The 19,237-nt window shown below is 44.3% G+C and overlaps 1 protein-coding gene across 1 annotated transcript in view; it reads right to left on the bottom strand.

Moving 5' to 3' along the window:
- Nucleotides 1–19,237, bottom strand: part of LOC132448018 (astrotactin-2) — a 245,956-nt gene that overhangs the window by 2,770 nt on the left and 223,949 nt on the right. The window contains exon 18 of the mRNA XM_060039081.1: nucleotides 2,352–2,557. Coding sequence (XP_059895064.1) covers nucleotides 2,352–2,557 — 206 coding nt within the window. The remainder of the gene's footprint in view (nucleotides 1–2,351; nucleotides 2,558–19,237) is intronic.

Raw genomic sequence — 19,237 nt, 5'->3', positions numbered from 1 at the left:
TGGCTGCACGGAAGGTGTGCCTGCTGACGTCACTTCCAACGCACGTCCCAATGTTATCCGAGGACAACAAGATTGTTGGGGCTGCGTTAACAAGGCTATGGGAGAGAGCCGGGGAGTCAGTGGCTTGGCCCGGTCCCATGCGTTTCCCTGCGTGGCGAGGACTATATACGTTCTGAGCCGGAGCGCGCCCCTCCTCGCCTGCGTCACAGGGAGACGCCGCGGAGACCTCGAAACGTCAGAAAAGAAACAGAGCAGACCACTTGAAGCGGGTTTCCTCACCACGCCGTAGAAGTGAGGCTGTTTTGGTGATTTTTCTTTTTGGGGGTCGGGGGGTTAGTCAAGGTAACTTTATTGACCTCTAGCGCTGGAAATCTCACCCACTTTTCAAAGCAACACTCGGCGTGTAGCCGTTTCTATGGCTGTGTGCTCCACCCAAAACAAATATTACCCTGAACAAAGAAAGCCAAACAATAATTAGAAAAGCTCAGAGTCCTGAACTGTGCACGGTGTATCCATTAAAAGCATCTCAGTCAGAAAACGGCTTTAAGCCAAGCCGCTCCTCCTTCATTTTAAGCTATAAAAAGGGAGGCAAATAGTTTGGGCAAATACATTGCTCATATCAATTGCACATTGCCACAATTCAAACAAAGGGGAAAACATGACCAAGAGTCAACACGTCACAGTGTTAATAGTACAACAGAAACGACTCCAAAAAGACTGCACCTCTTGTCTGGCGGATAGAGGGGTTTGACTCCCAGCCGTGAGGTTCTGGATTCAAACCCCATTGTCTGAAGTCTACCTGTAGGCATCCTTGAGCAAGATGCATCCTTAATAAACCGTACCTGCTCACGATCAATGACATGAATCTAAAAAGGAAAAAACTGTTTTGGTTGGATAAAAAAAAAGTGCACAGCACTACTATTCCGTGGCACCTTTTTGGAAACACCACGGCATTGTTCTCCATCTCATCTGGGAGTTATTCAACAACATGTTTTCCTCTTCAGTAAAAGAAAAGAGATTTCTTGACCACCATGGTGAGACCTAGATACGTCTCCATCGCTAACTCAAGCCAGCTGCTTTCTAGAAAGAGGGGGGGGAACGAGACGCGAACCCCTAATTCAAGATACCGTCCCCAGCAGGAACAGCAGATACCCAGGAGAGGATGTGTTGTGATATATATCTGGCCACTCATTCTTGTTTGCAAACACGCAGCGCACCATATGTCTTAATACAAGCCCTTTTTTTTTTATGGTAATGAGAAATACCAAACTCATAAACGTGTGGTCAAGAACAAGAATGAAGATAATTAGCTTGCAATATATTCACTCCAAAAACAATATTGCAGGATAAGGGGAATACATCAACATCCCGAGGCGTGGACAAATATTATTTATTAAATCAAACCCTTACATAAAGGCTTACAAACCCCATAGGATACATACATCACTTTATCTACTATTTATTTCACGGAACAGTGAGTCTGCTCTCCTCTGGAAGCAGTGTTGATGCACGCAGCGCTAGCTTTATATTACCAATTAGCCTCCATCTTAAACATGCTGTGGCGATTAGCATCCAAACAGTGCGGCTCTGCGTCGAGCCAGCGCTATGCAATACGCTTCCACGCCGTTATCGCTCAGCCCGTCAAAGGGCTCAATGGATTTTTCTATTAAATGTTCTGAAGCAATTGGGTATTTGATATCATACTTCACCACTTGGATAAAGGTCAATTTGAATTGGCATCTCAAATGACCAAAGCCTCCCAACCTTTTGAGGTAAAAAGAGGCACAGGACACTTTGCTCTTTGCACATTCATTGAACCGCTTGTTGTGTCTTTCAGACTAAACAATATAATAGTGGGAGTACAGTAGACCGTGCACGGATAAGTCTATTTCTAAATTTGGATTCATGAACTCACTTCCTACCTCAAAATAATCGCTGCCAAGTGTTGTCAGATGCTTTTCTTTTGAAAGCAACGAAAAATCCCTTAAACGATAGATAACCTTATGAAATGTGTACTTAAACCCACCGACGAAGCAACTGATCCAAGGACAGGCCCCAATAAATCAGAGAACAGCAAGTGAACTTCGGGCAAGCGATAGCCAAAAGACTTTAAGTTGGCTTGGCCGGTCATTAGTTTAAACCCTTGCAATTAAATTAGAGAGCGAGTCCACCAAGCCGTCATGCGGCACGTTGACGAAGTGTGCGGCCCTTTCGCCATACGATCAATCATATAGGACGAAGAACGTGGGATTTATTAAAAGATGAAACATTACAAGAGTGGATTTATTAACAAAAAGAAGGTGGGGGGGGGGGGGGGGGGGGGGGGTTGTGGGTGGGTGGGCGGGGCTTACTTGTAGAGGCTGTCTGGTTCCAGGCACTTGAAGACCACAGAGTACATGGCAGAGTGGGCGTGGTCACGGTTCCTCTTGCCCGCCACCACACAGGAGGAGCCCAGGCCGGAGAAGATGTCATCCACCAGGCTCAGAGTCTCCCCTGGTACACAAGGACGATGTGTGGAGAGGTAGCACGGGGAGATGGAGATGGGTGGAGAGATATGGAGGGAATGGGAGATCGTTCATAAGCTTTGCATTGTGGGCATAAGGCCAAACGGTTTTAAGTGACGTTTTAATGTTAATTTATTATACACATATTTTTTATTTGTTTCTTATAATGTTAGAGCTTTTAAAGAGCCAACAAAATAATAGCAAGTCATTCTTCAAAGCAATAAAAAAATATTAAGTGCATTTATTTTTCATTGGAAGACATTTACAACTTCTACATACAGAGCCAGTTGGAGGCTCACCTTTGCTTGGTCCCAAAGGAGCAATTTTTCAACACATTTAACCCGTCAGGCAAACAAGCTCCAATATGGTACATCATATAACAGTGGGGTAAAAACACAGGAACACTCAATTATGATTCATGTCCTTTCTGGGCTCCTCCTTGCCATGCCACGGTGACATCTCACCAATGTCCTTCGGAAAAAACACCCATTCACGAGTTGTGAAATATCTTTCATCTCAGCTTACGGGAAAAAGCCAACGCAACGCACACTTGTTAATTTAGACACACATACACACACGAAAATCAAGTTTCCAGTCCTCGTGGGGGTGATGGAAAGAGGCAAAAAAATAAAAAACCTGTCAAAACAGTTTAAAAGGTCCCAAATGCTTGGACTTCCAACTATTTCTACAGGAGATAAAGGGCAGCTTAGTTTAAGCATGTGATACATGGGCCAACTTATAAACACAAGGAGTGAGTCTGGCTGCCCGGGCACATGGGGATGGTAAGCAAAGGTTGCAGAAGAGGGAGAGGAAAAATGAATGATTTGACCTTTAACAGAAAGAGCTCTGTGTATAGGAGGTTTCCCCAAAACACATTCCTACACTGCTGAACTCCCTGTGCCAGGTTTGCTCTTTCGAAGGTTCCCTCTTTTTTTTAAAACACAAATCCCAAAGTTCGATTCACTCAGTTGAAAACTTGCTTAGGGTTGCAAACCAACCCCCCCCCCCCCCCCCCCTCCCCCACCGGAAAAAAATACAACCTCTAGTCTAATCTGAATTCATGATCGGACTTGTTTCTCTCAGCGTGTCTACCTACAAGGCTCCCATTGAGGGGGACAGCGGAACATGTTTATAGGGTACATTTAGAGTTGGATATTTTATTTGTTTACGTTACTCCATAAGCTTAGCGATACGTCAGCACGGCCGGGCCGGCTTTGAAAAAGCTAAACTAAACATCCTCCCCTGTGCATCTGTAAAACATGTAGTCCCAAACTAAACACAACAACAAAAACACAACAACAACAACCTCAACAATACTAATGCTTGTGCTTTGGGGGCGTTTTAATATTAGGCACGGTTGATCGTACCGTGCCTGTGTGTACGATGGCCACCTTTGAACTGGTCGAAAAAACTCGAAAAGGTACATGGTTTGGGCACTAATCAAACAAATTGGTGTTTGGGGTTGGATGTACAGGGATCCTGTTCTGGGGCTCCTGTTCCTGTTCTCTTAACGCTATGCACCTGTACCCTCGCTAAATACAAACACACCCTTAGCGTCCTTCCCGAAGGGTCAAACAAGCCAGGCACCTTAGGGGGAAACCACTTCTATAGTTGACTGTATATGTTAACCCAGGTAAATTACATGTCACACTTCTGCTGCAGATCCATGTTTGCCTGGGTGCATTTATTTTGACCTTCCTTTGGAGGAGCAGCACTGCATTTAAATCTATTATTTAGATAGACATTTCACAGTATGTGTGGCCCTGGGTAATATTGGCCCCATGTGGGCCAGGCCAGAACATAACATTATGGAATAATATCTGTGCTTCATTTACATTGTCCTATCATTGTTCTCTCTCTTTGTGCCATTTTCCTTCCTTTCTTGCCTTCACATCTCATTGGCGTCACCTGGCTTGTGTAAGTGCACAACAGGATTCCAGGGGAAAGGTTTTGTGAGGCTAATCAAAAAAAAAAGGGAAAACAAAAGCATGCATACAACTCATGAGTCATCATTCTACATCGTTGTACGCGCGTGTGTATGCACAACTTTTTCCTCCGCGGTTTTGCCGCTGCTGTGAGCAGCGTTTATTGGGCCTAACTCCTGTTCCCACAGGGAATATTTTAGGGACAAACAAATATTTTTTAAATGTTGGGGGTAAAAGAGTAACTGTGTTACTGTTAATAAATGTGAGAGTCGCAACTTCCTCGTACAACATTGGTAAGACGTCACCGTCACAGAGTGACATGTAACAGTGGCATCCACCGACATAGCTACGACTATATCAATTACCAAGTGAAATGATTATACAAAAAATACAAGGTCATCCACAAATATAGAAATGGTAACTAATTCAATGACATGTATTATACATAAGATCAGAAGTGCAACTACTGTAACGTAGAGAGAGAGAGCGAGAGAGCGAGAGAGAGAGAGAGAGAGAGAGAGAGAGAGCAAGAGCGAGAGCGAGAGATAGCGTGAACACAGTTGCAAAGTGAGGCAGGGTTTGTGTGACAATACACGAGTATGCTTCTGCTGTTGAGGAGTCTTGCCCCCTCTGCTACTTCTGTATGCATGGTTCAGCTAAAGCAACATTGTACCCGCTAATGTCCACATCTGCCAGCTGCTGTAGCATTACAGCTCCAGATGGAAACGTTTCCCTTTTAACCCTAACCCTCCTAGGACTCCCCTTATCTTAGTTTGAGATTAGCATTGACGCAGTCATAGTCGTAGTGGTGGTGGTTCCCGGCTAGAAATCCGAGAGAGTGGAGAGAGGCCGCGGGAAGAGAGGCACGGAGCGACGCAGAGAGAGCGAGAGCGAGAAGCAGACATGTTTTACTACCTTCTCTGAGTTCCCTGACACCTTTGTTACTTCCTGTGAGTGGTATTGCAACACCTTGCCAGATGCAGCAGCCACCTACTTGGCCTGCGTCTCACCCAGTGCTCCCTGCGCTGTTAAGCGTACCCTCTTCTTAACCCTAGCCACGCACCACACAGCACTGATGCAAAGCTTTGAGAGTGATTAAAAAGAAAATAACAATCTGCCGTCTTAGCTTTGCTTTACCTTAGATTTATGCAAACAGTCATAAAGACCAGAGAATCATTCAAATGTTAAAGGGAGAATGTTATGCTGGGCTAATTTCCAACATGAAAGAGTTTTGAACAAAAATGTGAAGTAAATCATCAGTAACATAAATACCGTTTTCTCTGAAAGGATGTCGCAGACGACATTTGTGAACTGTGTATCCATCCTATCTTCTCTCTCTCTGTAAACTACCCCTTTTGTCTCCTGAGCTCACAACAACCCATTGCCTACCTAAACTCCCCCCCACCTCCCACCCACCACCACCACCACCAACCCCTGGCTCCAGTTTAAAGTGAGGGCCCCTGGATCATGCCAAAGCCCCAGGTTTACCTTAGCTTACCCCCTTTAAGTAACACCTTGTCCCTGCCAAGGCTTACTGCTGGGCGCGCTTGCATGAGAAAGTACACAATGAAAGCACGAGACTGCTTCGTTCATTCAGTAAGCCACGCACCATGGAGAGAGAGAGGTGGGCCGGGACGGGGGCGGGGGGCTCGTGTCGAGTGCCAGACGGGATGTAAGTTGTCGATAATTGTTATGGTTTTTGGTCCTAAAGCACACAGTACTTTTTAAGGGCACAGGGTATTGTGTTAGCCAGCTAGCGGTAAACGAGATCTTAGGTTGTGTGTGTGTGATATATGCCCAAGAAGGGGGATCGGGTTGGGGGTGGGGGGGGGGGACAGACGTTGCAGCTCGTCTTAGTCTATGAGTATGCGCTATAAAGACCTGCGGGCAGGGGCCTTTCAGTTCACCCCTTGGCATAACACGCAAATAAACTGTAAATGAGGTAAATAAGCACAGCAGGGCAATTATTATTCACTCTTTCCAATTTCCTACGAAAAAAAAAAAAGTGAAAAGAACAGCCAGTGACATATAAGGGTTTGTGACTTGGCTAGTTCACGGCAGAATCGCATGGCATGATTTAACCGCGAACTGGAAGGCTAATTTGTGTTGTCCGCCGGTGCCAAAACACAAATCCGTAGGCCCTTTTCACCTAGCAGACGTCGTGGGTCCCTCACAGTGCTAAGCACTAGCAGGGTGATGGGACTAGAGAGTTTGGAATTCCGCCTTCGGTTTCATCAGAAGTGTGCTTTCTGTAGCGTTTCTCCTCAGCTCGGAGAACAATTTAGAGTTATAAAAAAAAATGATGACTCTACAGAGGCAGTTCTTGATCGCTTGTGGCGTCTGTTTCAGTAAATTCGATGAAGCCGTTATGGCAACACCTGTCAAACATGCTAGGTATTTATTCATCTGTTTTATAAAACAACCTCTTTGAATACAACCAGTAACTGCTGCTAGTCCCTGCGAAAAATAAATGAAGGCCATCAAAATGGGCTAAAGGCATCCTTTTTAGAGAGTCCCTATTTTAGATTTTTGAAGGAGATGAAAAAATTATAACTTTATGTTTACATTCTCTGTTCGGTTGCCTGAATTCCCCCTTGTCTGCTGACAGCTGGGATGTAATTAAACCCGATGACACTAATATAAACATGGTGGACGTCACAAGCGGTCCATAGCTTTCAACACTTCCAGCTATGTAGCGTATTAAAGGGCCCCTATTTTACCACAAGTGTGATGCTGATTAGACATCACAAGCCTGTTCAACATTCTACCGGCTTGTGGTGACATAACAGGTGAGAGGGTCCATTCAGATGCATGATGGGTGGATTAGCCCACCAGTTGGTACAGAGAGACTGCTCGATTGATGTGTCCATCATACCTGGACTGTGCCACTTGTGATGGCACTAATGAGTATGGGTATTTTGTGATGCTACTCCACCACACACCTGGTGTTAAAATAAAGCTCTTTGAGCAAAATGCACTGCCGTCGCTCTTTTGTCATTATAACTTCTATTGACACCTGACCCTGCTTGTGTTATGGTAGGGATGACCCCATGAAGCTAAGAACATACTTAGCACTTGGACAGAAAGTCTCAGACAACACATAGGATGCCTTTAAAGAAGAAGCCATAGACTCAGCCATCTCCATGATCACCTCACACGTCAATATATCAATGGGTCCTAGAGACTGACCTATACACACAATTTGTTTGCTAACTGTTGCAAAAAAACAAAAGCTTTGGAGTTAAAGTGATACCCTAAGACATCAATTACTTTCTCTCTGTGTGAATTACAGGGTCTGGCCGCTTCAGGATACGGTCCATGGCAGGACATGAGAAGATTGTAAAAAAAATAATGAGGTGAAGTTGCACATAATTGTCCATATTTTTCTAATCAGGAGGGAGATGTCTGTCGGAGATAGAAAGTGTTGCACTTAAAAGGTTACTCAAACAATTAAAAAAACATCTCAAAACGTTTAACAGCTTGGAGACGAACAAGGTTTTCGTCGTGCCAAGCGATTCTCCTGAGGGGGAACAACGTGTCACATCCATAGGAATTCCACCGCGGGCTCCTGGTGACTTATTCATGGGGAAGTGGCTCATATGCATGGGCACACTGTGCGTGCCCTGGGACGGCTCACGTAGAGTACAAGTGTTGTTTTAACAAGTATACAACCTTTTCTGCTTGGTGTTGGAGTTTTCGCAGACCGTTTCCCCAAGTTTGAAACCCTAGGCTACCACTTTAATGATGATTAAAGTGCCCCATTACCCTGCAAACAACCATGCCACAGCCCTCAAGATACATAAAAACAATAATCCACAGGCTTGAGGGGAATCACAAAAAAGAGGAGAACCTTTCCCCTGTCGACTGAACAGAAGGGAAATAGCAGTCAGAGACAAACAAAAAAAAGGTGCTAACTATTACGATATATTAGGCGTGATTAAACAGGAAATCTGGATCTGTTTTGTGTCAACATAGACTCCGGTGCTTTGTGCAGATGTTTTTTTATTTTCGTTTTTTAACCTCAGAGCAGCTGCCAGTTATTTATACAAGTATTTATTGTAATCCTTTCAAAATATAATCACACATCATCTATCTTTGTAATGGCTTGCTGTCGTTCTTCTGGGTTGGTTGAAACCAAGCAAGTTTTCTTCTCTTGATTAGGCCATCAATATGCTATCAACAACAGGCAGTGAAGGCATTAAGAGCTTTGGATTCTGCTGTTCCTTACAGCCGGGCAAGTTAACAATTCAAAAGCACACTTGACACCTCTGATGCCGCCAACAGCATCACCAGCGGCGAGCATTTTTTGAAATAATTCACATTTCTTGTGCGTCCCAATGTCGTCAACGCTCACCGCGGTCAGCCACTGCGATGGTACATTTTATAACTGCACTCCACCTCATGCCAATCGTCCAAAAATTTGGTTGCAAGGTTCGCAATTTTTGGTTTGTTTCAAATCCACTATATACTGGCAAGCCAAAGTGGGCCATAATGTCCTCTTTAATGGGGTAGATAATTTTCCCTGAAGATATATTGTCGTTTTATCCACTCGGAAATATCTGATGTTTCTGCTTGACGTATGGTTAAAATAATGAAATGGCATCTGAAATGCGTAGGGTTGCCTACTAATTCTGTCTGAAAGAGACGGAGAGGCGGCTATTGGCATGGCCATCTGGGTGAGGCATGGCCTCGTCCCGGGACAAGCTGTCCCATTCAACAAGACATAACACAAGACGTGAGCATTTAATGCATTGTTTGAGTTTGCAGCGCAAAAGACAACAAACACAAACTCTCCTGAATAAGCATATAAAGAGTCTTAGAGACTATGACACAGAGAACACAATTTAAGTGAATCCATACAGAAGCATGCAAGTGCGTTTGCCACAATTGACCAATTGTGTGTGTTTGTGTGTGTGTGTGTGTGTGTGTGTGTGTGTGTGTGTGTGTGTGTGTGTGTGTGTGTGTGTGTGTTTGTGTGTGTGTTTGTGCCTGCGTGCGTGTATGACTTCATCCCCACCACCGCCTGTCTCCCTGTCTGCGATGTGTTTAGAAATTAGCCACAGGCCTCAAGGTCATTTCAGGCCAGGGCAACCATTGCATTCCCAATTGCAGACTGTGTGTGTTCATGAGTGCATGCATGTGTGTGTGTGGGTGTGTGCTGTATTTGAGTTTGTGTGCGTTTTTGAATGTGTGTATGTTTGTGCGTGTGTTTGTGTGTATACATGATATTGGCTCAGACAGAGAGTAAACTACTGTTTACTATGTATATATATATATATATATATATATGAAGTAGTAGTAGTAGTACCAGTGGTCCTCTAAGACAGGGAGTAGACAGTTGTAATAGTACTAGTATTACTAGTAGTACTCAGGGAGTAGACAGTAATATAGTACTAGTAGTACTCTAAGACAGGGAGTAGAAAGTAATATAGTACTAGTAGTACAGGGAGTAGAAAGTAATATAGTACTAGTAGTACTCAGAGTAGACAGTAATATAGTACTAGTATTACTGTCAGACAGGCAGTAGTCAGTAATATAGTACTAGTATTACTGTCAGACAGGGAGCAGTCAGTAATATAGTACCGGTAGTACTCAGGGAGTAGAGGAGGACTCGAGGACCTTGGGGTAGTTCCTTTTTTTCTATTTTTTCCCTTTCCTCCCAAAAGCTATTTGCTAATATGACATCATTCTGTCTCTCCAATTCATTAGTGCCGCACCACGGCGGCCCACCTCCATTACGGTTGGGGGCCGCGGCCGTGGACCCCTGGCATCTCCACACTAACTCATTGATTGAGGGCCCCTGAGAGACGCAGTAAAAATGCAAAGCCGTGGCAGGCAACCCGGGTTCACGGCTTGGCCAGAGACCCGCGGCTACCCGGGGATGCTGGGGAGGAGAGCAGTACTGGTGTGGTACGCATGGATCATGGAGGCAGCGTACTGAGACACGAAGCTGACACATTTTGTACTGGAGAGGCTCCTGTCCATAAAGCCACGAAGTTCGTTTTTTTATTTTTCTTTCAGATAAATGTGAAAAATAATAAATAATGTTACATGAATGTAAATGGTAAAAAGACTGCATTAATGTAGCGCTTTTGTCCAAAGTGCTTTACAATATTGCTTAACCTTCATCCATTCATTCACACACGGCGGTGTCAGCCATGCAAGGCGACAGCCAGCTCGTCGCGGGCAGTTAGGGTTGGGTGCCTTGCTCAGTGACAACTCGATCGAACTAGCAACCTGGCGGTTACCAGCCAACCCACTCTATCTCCTGAGCTGCTGTGCCCAACCTGTTCCTCAACATAGCATACATTGAGGAGCAGGTAGGGCTTAGGGTACAGTAGATCAGGAGGTAGAGCGGGGTTGAACTAGCAGCCTTGCGGTGAACAGCATCGATGCTCTACCTCCTGAGCTGCAGTATCCTAAACCTTACCTGCGCCTCAATATATGCTATGTTGAGGAGCAGGTAGGGTTCAGGGGGGGGAGCCACAGTGTGTGTGTAGCAACGCATCGTGCGTGGATTTTGCTACACGCACGATACACTGGGGGAAAAGCCTCAACTGAATGGGCTGTAGCACGCACTAGAGCCTAAAATAAATGAGGGTTTGGTTATCCCTTGTTTATTTAATGGTCTTGCAATGTTATTTTATAGTGAATAATAAAAAACAATCGTGTGTTCAATCGTGTATCTTTACGGCAGTCTTTACAGTTGCTGTAAAGACGGTTCACACAGTGAATTTCCATTGTAACTGTATCAAGGGGAATGTAGGAAGACCTCTAAATCGTATTTATTTATTTTAATACATTGAATAACATTCTACGAGCGTTTCAATGGAGAAGATGGTGTGAAACAAGATGAACACAATGCTGAAATTGGTTAGCAAACTCAATGGAACTGTCCGGCAAGGTTTTTTTTGCTTTTTCCTTGCGTATTCCCAAAGTGGGTTAATCAGCCAACTGTCTGATGATCGGATTGGCTGCTGATAGTGAATGGATTTAAAGCGGTTACACAAGTCAGCCCCGGTGGTTATCTGAAATGAATCACCGCTAATCATAATTGAGTGTTCACACAGGCCAAGGTATAATCGCAGATAACATCTCTCAAGAGGATTATCATAAAAAGGCAATAAAGAGACACATATGGGTGCTAATATCTTCCGCAAGATTTTTAGGAAATGAATGATCATTTGTAGAAAGAAAGATATATAAAAAAATATCTATATGTAGGCTGCATTAACCTGGAATAATTCAGATGACTTAATATGATAAGGGAAAGATACATAACAAAGTAAGTAATAAATTAACTTATAAATTAAAGTAGAAAAAATAATAAAGCTACACTATTAAAGGCACCCAGTGCAACTTTCGAGGCTTAAAAATAAACATTCAATTTCTAGTCTTTTTTACACGTAGTAAGTTTCAATAACTCCATACCATTACATACCGACATTTAAGCAGCAAAGATGAGACGTCGTTGTGTGGTGAGAACTGATACAAAATCGATAACAACAACAATGCCGCCATTTTCTTTATTTTTTGTAACCTACAATAAATAAAGCAGGCTTCCAGTCAATGGAAAAATGGCTTCTCCCCACCGGCGATTGTTGTTGTTTACGATTTTCTATCAGTTCTCACCACACAACGACGTCTCATCTTTGCTCCTTGAATGTCGATATGTAATGGTATGGAGTTATTGAAACTTACTACGTGTAAAAAAGACTAGAAATTGAATGTTTATTTTTCATTGAATGTTTACATAAAGTTGCACTGGGTGCCTTTAACCTACCTCCTAGGGTGTGTACATTTATGACATTAATATAGTACCTGAATAATATCTATATCGGAGAGCTATTGCGTTGCCATTATTTCAGCTGTGACACCCTCAGTATGCTGCCTGGTATGAATGACATCCATTCCACCTCATTTGATCCTACTTTAAACATGCAATCTAATGCAAACCATTTGATAAGACGTGAATCAGTGGCGACCGCTGCTTAAGATAAATAGATAAAGATTGGCTGAAATAAACTCATAAAAAGATTGTCGAACGATTATAATACACGTAGAAAACATGGTAGTCAGGGGCTTTGTAGCAACGGAGTGGTTTTGTGTTTACTGGTATAAGGCTCAATGTAGGTTCAGAGCCATGGGCCACTAAGGACATTCAGTCAACTAGGGACCTTGGCTATGACTAGCAAAGTTATCCTCTGTGACGAGGTAGTGGGAAGAGCAGACATCACAGCGGTAAGAGACCTCATTTTGTTGCATTTCATGTACCTGTGATTGACCGGCAAAATGGATTCCCCAAACCAATCAGCGAACAGATGCCTCGATCCATCAGAATCGGCCTGGGATCAGGCTTACATCTAGAGTATCTCATACAGTGACAGGCGCAGTCGACTCAAAAAAGAAATTCTCAGAGCATTTCGCTCGCAAAAGCTGATGGCTATGGCATTTCAAACAAATGACACTCTTATTCTCTTTCCAACAGTAATGTTACTGAACTGTATCTGAATCCCTTTGGATCACTTATCAGTTTAAAAGCTAATTGGTAGAAAATACTGCATCAGTTCACAATGAACTCACTGATCCTTTGAGTAGCATTGAACCAAATAAATGCAATGATGATATTTTGGTCAAAGATTATGATCGAAAACCAGTATTTAGGGCTTAAGAAGCACTAGTTCAAATATAATATAAATCCTTTTGGTGTTAGTAAGACCCATTTAAATTAAACATTGTAACAAAAGTAATGCCTGGCATTTGCCTGACTTACCAAAGGAAAGTTTAAGATAGAGCATCTTCCCCATCTTACATCCATAATAAAATGAAGATCATCATTCACAGGGGAAATTTCAGGCCCAATTGCTAATGTACACTTTAGGCGCTGGGTGGATTGCCTCATAAAGCTGAATAAAGTGAACTTCAAAGTTGCACAACACCTAAAGTTTTATGAAGCAGCTAATGCATGCTTCAAAGAAAATAAAACGCTGTGCCAAAGTGGCAGAGGCCCGCTTCTGTCACCAACAACATCATGTGAGCAACACAGCACCTCTTTTAGTTGGTCTCCATTGTGAATCAGTCCATGTGGCATTAATGGAGTTTTACTTTAACCATGTTGAACATCGACTCAAACAATGTATGGGTCAATACATTGTTTTATTGAACATTTGAACACTGTACGTGTTTTTAAATGTTTAATTCAATTGGTCACCGACATTGTGCAACCAAGCATTTCACATATAACATCACATTTACATTTAGCAGACCTTTTTATCGTAAGCGACGGTTCATACAGACACACACACACCGACGGCGAATTCAACCATGCAAGGTGCCAGCAAGTTCATGGAGAGCAGTTAGGGTTAGGTGTCTTGCTCAGGGACACCTCGACAAACACACACACATACACACACACACACACACACACACACACACAGCTAGATGAACTCAAACTATAAACCTTCCGGTTATAAGTCAACCCACTCTACTTCCTGTCCAGCTAAGCCAGCATGTTGTGTCACCTTAAAACAACATGCATCTTTCCAAGTTGAGATGCTGAATATCTATTAAAACTGCGGGAGCACACCACCAATATAACATACACACAAGTGCAAGTTAGCCCTCAACACACACCCGTGGCCTCCCAGACACACGCGAGACACTTGACATAAAGACAAAAGTCGCATGTCACTGAAAGATGGACCACTTTGGCCTCAGCTACGCACTCCAATTATAAACAGTGATTAAGTGTTTGTGGCTGCGCGGCTACGTAACAGGAAGATGATGAGGGATAAGAGGATGTCATAATGACAGAAGAAGAATCAGCGTCGTCTAATAAAGAGACAAAGAGAGAGACTAGAGGAGTGGGGAAAAGAGCAGCAGAAAGAGAGAGAGAGAGGGACTATTTGTGAGAGTTTAAGACATAAAGAGAGAAAGGGAGAAAGAGAGTGAGACTGCAGGAGAGATAGAGAGAGAAAGAGAGAGAGTGAGAGAGAGACTATATAGGAACCAGAGAAAGAGAGAGATGGAGAGTATCTATGTGAAAGAGAGAGAGAGAGAGAGAGAGAGAGAGAGAGAGAGAGAGAGAGAGAGAGAGAGAGAGAGAGAGAGACTATAGGAACCAGAGAGAGAGAGAGAGAGAGAGAGAGAGAGAGAGAGATGGAAAGTATATAAGTGAGAGAGAGAGAGTGAGAGAGAGAGAGAGTGAAAGAGTGAGCCTGAGGGACTAATGAGTGACGCAAACGAGGGACTGAGACAGTGAATGAGGGAAAAGATAGAGAGAGAGCTAGCAGGGAGAGAGAGAGAGAGAGAGAGAGAGAGAGAGAGAGAGAGAGAGAGAGAGAGAGAGAGAGAGAGAGAGAGGGAATGCAGAAAGCCCTTGGCCGCCTGCCTATAGGGATCTGCAATCTGCTGATGGTGAAGGCTCGTGACGAGGGGGCGTGGCGTCCATTTTTAGCGATGAGGTCATCTTTAATTAACACAACAAAGAGAGTCAGCTGTGTCACTTCAATCTGTTATCTGCGCCCCCCCTGCTCAAGGACACTGTTTATCTCCGTATAATGGAATCTCTCCTGATGGGGGCTCTATCGATGGGGGGGGGGGGGGGGCAGGTATGCCACTATGCATGGCCTCTTAACCGATGTTGAAGATGTTATATAAACAGGGGGACTGACAGGGAGGGAAGGGGGCTGATACCAGTGACCCCCCCACGACACAGGAGTGTGGAAGAGAAGGAGGAGGAAAAACAATATCAAATAGAAGTCGAGTAGAGGAGTGGAGTAGAGGAGGAGTAGCGAGGAGGGCAGAAGAGAGAAATGTACCCCAGATTGTCATTGATTCCAATATACCGGGGTCTGAAATAAGAAAAGAAAGGAAGAGATGTCGAAAAAATAAAAAGATGACGAATCACTCTCTCGTTACCACGGTGCCAATGTGAGATGACATCATCGGTAGCGCTGCCTCTGTCTGCTCTCTCTCCCGCTCTCTCTCATCCACCACTGCCATCTCTGCTGTCTCTTCATCTCCTCCACTCATTTCCCTCGCCCGCTCCTCCTCCTTCCTCTCTCCATCTCCCTGATTCCCGCATCTTTTCGTCCCCTATTTATTTTCTAATTAATTTAATAATTTCATTTTTTTCAGCAATGACTTCTCACCTCACCCTCCCTCCTGTCTCTCTCCCAACTCTCTCATCTCTATCTCTCTCTCTCACTCCCTCTCTTCTATTTCAGTGCCCCTCCCCTTAAGCTGGTTTCCACGGCAATAAATCAAGTGTCAAACAGTGATGATGTGACACAAATAGACTATGGAGTTTTTTTTTTTTTAATTAGCACTGAGTGTGTATGTTTCCGTGTGTGTGTGTGTGTGTGTGTGTGTGTGTGTGTGTGTGTGTGTGTGTGTGTGTGTGTGTGTGTGTGCGTGTGAGTTTGTCTGAATGTGTTTGTGTGTGTGTGTGTGCGCATGCGTGTGTGTGTGTTTGTGTGTGTTTATCAAAGGCAGGGGTGCGACGCTACGCTGATGAGAGCATTCATGTGTCTCCACGTGGCATCCAGAGGCATCAGTGATCGGAGGACAAGTGGACCAGATTAGCATCTTTGAGAATGCAAATGAGTCTGTCTGTGTTTATTAGTTATGATATTGATTGCCGGGAAGTCCTCTGGGGGTTTTATCCTCACGTGTCCCTGAAGTCATGTGAATTCGTAAGGGAATAGTCAATATATATTCAAAATAACAGCTGAACTGTAATGTGATCTCTCTCTCTTTATATCTTTTGTTGCTACACACACAAAGACACACATAAACATACGCACGCACATGCACACACACATACACGGCATTCTGTGTGTAAATATACAAACAACTAATTTTTTAGGATGTCAATATCATGTATTAGCTAAATTCTCAAAGTTGGGGTTTAAAATACTTGATAAAACAGTAGTATTAAGTCTATTAAGTTTAAATGTATTGTGTCTGATACAGACCTCTACAAAGAGCTGCCTCTGCATTGGTGTGCCATCTAGAGGCCTGAGGAAGAGCACATGACTCACTTCAGTACAGCTATCACTCACTCACACACACACACACACACACACACACACACACAAGTGAACACATGCACACACAACCAAACACACAACCACATGTGCGCACACACACACACACACACACACAAACAAACACACACACACACACACACACACACACAGACACAGACACACACACACACACACACACATAGACAGACAGACAGACAGACAGACAGACAGACAGACAGACAGACAGACATACGCACACAACACACAGAATAATGCGTGCAAGGCAAATGAAGACCGCTGTGAGTCTAGTTTTATAGATCTACTCAATTATTGTCTGCGTCAGAAAACTTACCATACCTTTCAAATAAGGTTATTCTGCCCAGCGTCTAGCCCTACGACGTGGGTAAGACGCAGTTGACGTTGGCGGTACGTCGATAATTGTGCTATTGTTCCGTTGATTACTTACCGAGAAAATAAGATTGTCTGTCTGACTCATTGGAGCAATCTGACTCATTTAACTACTCAATTTCCCGCAACAATAACACGGGGGGGAAAATGTTATTGTTGACATTGATTGCATTGATTGATTACGACTACCCCGTGTGTGAGCGAGGAGCGTTTTTGGTTTCCAAATGCCACACCGATAATCTGTGTCAGGTTTTGTTAAAAAAAATAATCGTAAGGGGGAGTCCGGTAGAGTGGCTACTGCTAATGCAGAGTCTGGAGGTTTTGGATGTGGAGAGTGTGTGTTAGATCTGGGATCCGGTACTAGTACTATGTTATAGCACAACATCTGGGGGGAGACGCACAGGCCGGACACCAGAAACTGAAAGGGGCGGAGTCGCGGTTTGTTTCCTGTTTTGTTACTACGATTTTCAACGAGAACTTCCCTTGCATGAGTTGTCGAAGATTTTGTAAGGAGAATTTAGGGGTCTGGACCCAGACCCGCCCCCCCAGACCAGGACCTGGACCAGCCCAGACCCGGCCCCGGACCCCATAGCACATGCACTCAATCTCCAGATTTAAATTTGAATGTGTGTGTCATTTTACAAAACCAAAAAAAAAATGAGTGTGTTCGCTGCTTACAGATCCCTCCTTCCAGCAACATGATTGGTCGAAATAAATACTAGGTGAAACAAGGTGAATTCCCTACTCACCCAGATTTGAGATTTTGGATTATCAATCTAAAGTCTGATTTTTGAGACCCGACTCTGCTTAACTGTGAGAAAGACATCGGCTGGCAACTGTTTTTGTTTGATTCTTGTTCTATTCCAAGTGTCAGTTCTGTTTTGTGTCTTGGACTCTCGTAGCATTACAGAGGAAGACAAGGAAAAGGAAACGGTCCACATCGATTTATGCTCTTACCTAACCCCCTTACTTCAGTCACGCATTCAAACCGCCAAACCGAGTGAAGCATATTCAACAAGTCAATTACCCTTTTTTGCGTATGATGGCCCAACAATTGTTCTATTTCGAGTTGGTATCAAGACCTTTGCTTCACAACGAGAGACACAAGGGATGTCAACAGAGTTGTCTCTCTGTCTGTTCATACTACCCATCCATCTGACGACTACCTCATCAACACCGTAAAGTAATGCGTCAAAGTTTGGAGTTCCAATTACTCCACGGCAACGAAAAACAACAGGATGCACGGCAATTACAGCCGGGGGGAAAGTAATAATGAAAGATGACACACAGTCGGGAACAACAAACCCTAATGTGACACAGGAGAGCGACAAGGGCAGCAGTGACGCTGACTAATCCTCAGCGATGAGCCTTTTAATCTATCATGCGATAATAAGTGAGTGAGAGGCCTATTGTGTGCGTGGGTAGGGGGGGGCTTTCGGGTTGTGACTCACCCCAGCCAAGGACCTCCACCTGACCTCACCTAAGTCAGGGTTCCCGACAGTCTCTGGCCTGCTTGCCTTTGCCTCCCCTTCCTCCACCATCATCAACACTGGAGGAAAAAACTTGGGCACATCCGTGGTGCTGTACGGGGGGGGGGGGGGGGGGGGGGGGGGGGGGGGTCGGGTCTGGAGGAAGGGGTGATGGATGACCTGTCCTCACACCTCCCCCTCCTCCCTTCCTCCTTCGTCCAGCAGCGCCTCATTTTCTCCACTGTTATTACATTTCTATCACCCAGGTCTCTCTGACTCACCGGCACCACCACCACTGACCACCACCACCACCACCACCACCACCCCCCCCACCCCCACCTCAAGCCCATACCCTCTCTCAATTCATTTTCTTCATTCTTTCACAGCTATCCCACCCTAACAATGGAATCCTTGCCATTTTGAGGATTCTGTGTCACCATATAAATACAAAGCAATGACGTAGATGACCATGTATCGGCCGCGGTGTTCGAATCGCCAACGAAAAGGTACTGGGTTCAATCCCCCATATCTATGGGGGAAGCATGCCTGAGTGACGCGCTTCTACATGTACTGAGTCGCCTGAGCTCGACACCGGGTCTGCAGAAACGGCTAAACAACGTGAATGGATAGAGATGACCTCATCCGAGTAAATTAAGTATTCACAGATCTCTCCCAAACCCGGTTGAACTCGCGTCGGATTATCATCCCACAATACATCGACAGGAGGTTCAAGCAAAGTCCAAGAGCAGCAAACGCACTCTCCATCTGCTCCACCGTGCCCTTCGGTTTCGGACACAGGTGTGAACCGGGTGTTTGTTTTTTCTGGGTCTACGGATGAAAGTGCATTTGAGTCCCGTTTCTTAAGATACACAACTTGAAGGGCATGATTCCCGGAAATC

The sequence above is a fragment of the Gadus macrocephalus genome, chromosome 19 (assembly GCF_031168955.1).
Source record: "Gadus macrocephalus chromosome 19, ASM3116895v1".
NCBI classification, from domain to species: domain Eukaryota; kingdom Metazoa; phylum Chordata; class Actinopteri; order Gadiformes; family Gadidae; genus Gadus; species Gadus macrocephalus.
Note: the sequence above shows the minus strand (reverse complement) of the source record. Positions and strands in the feature narration are given on the sequence as shown.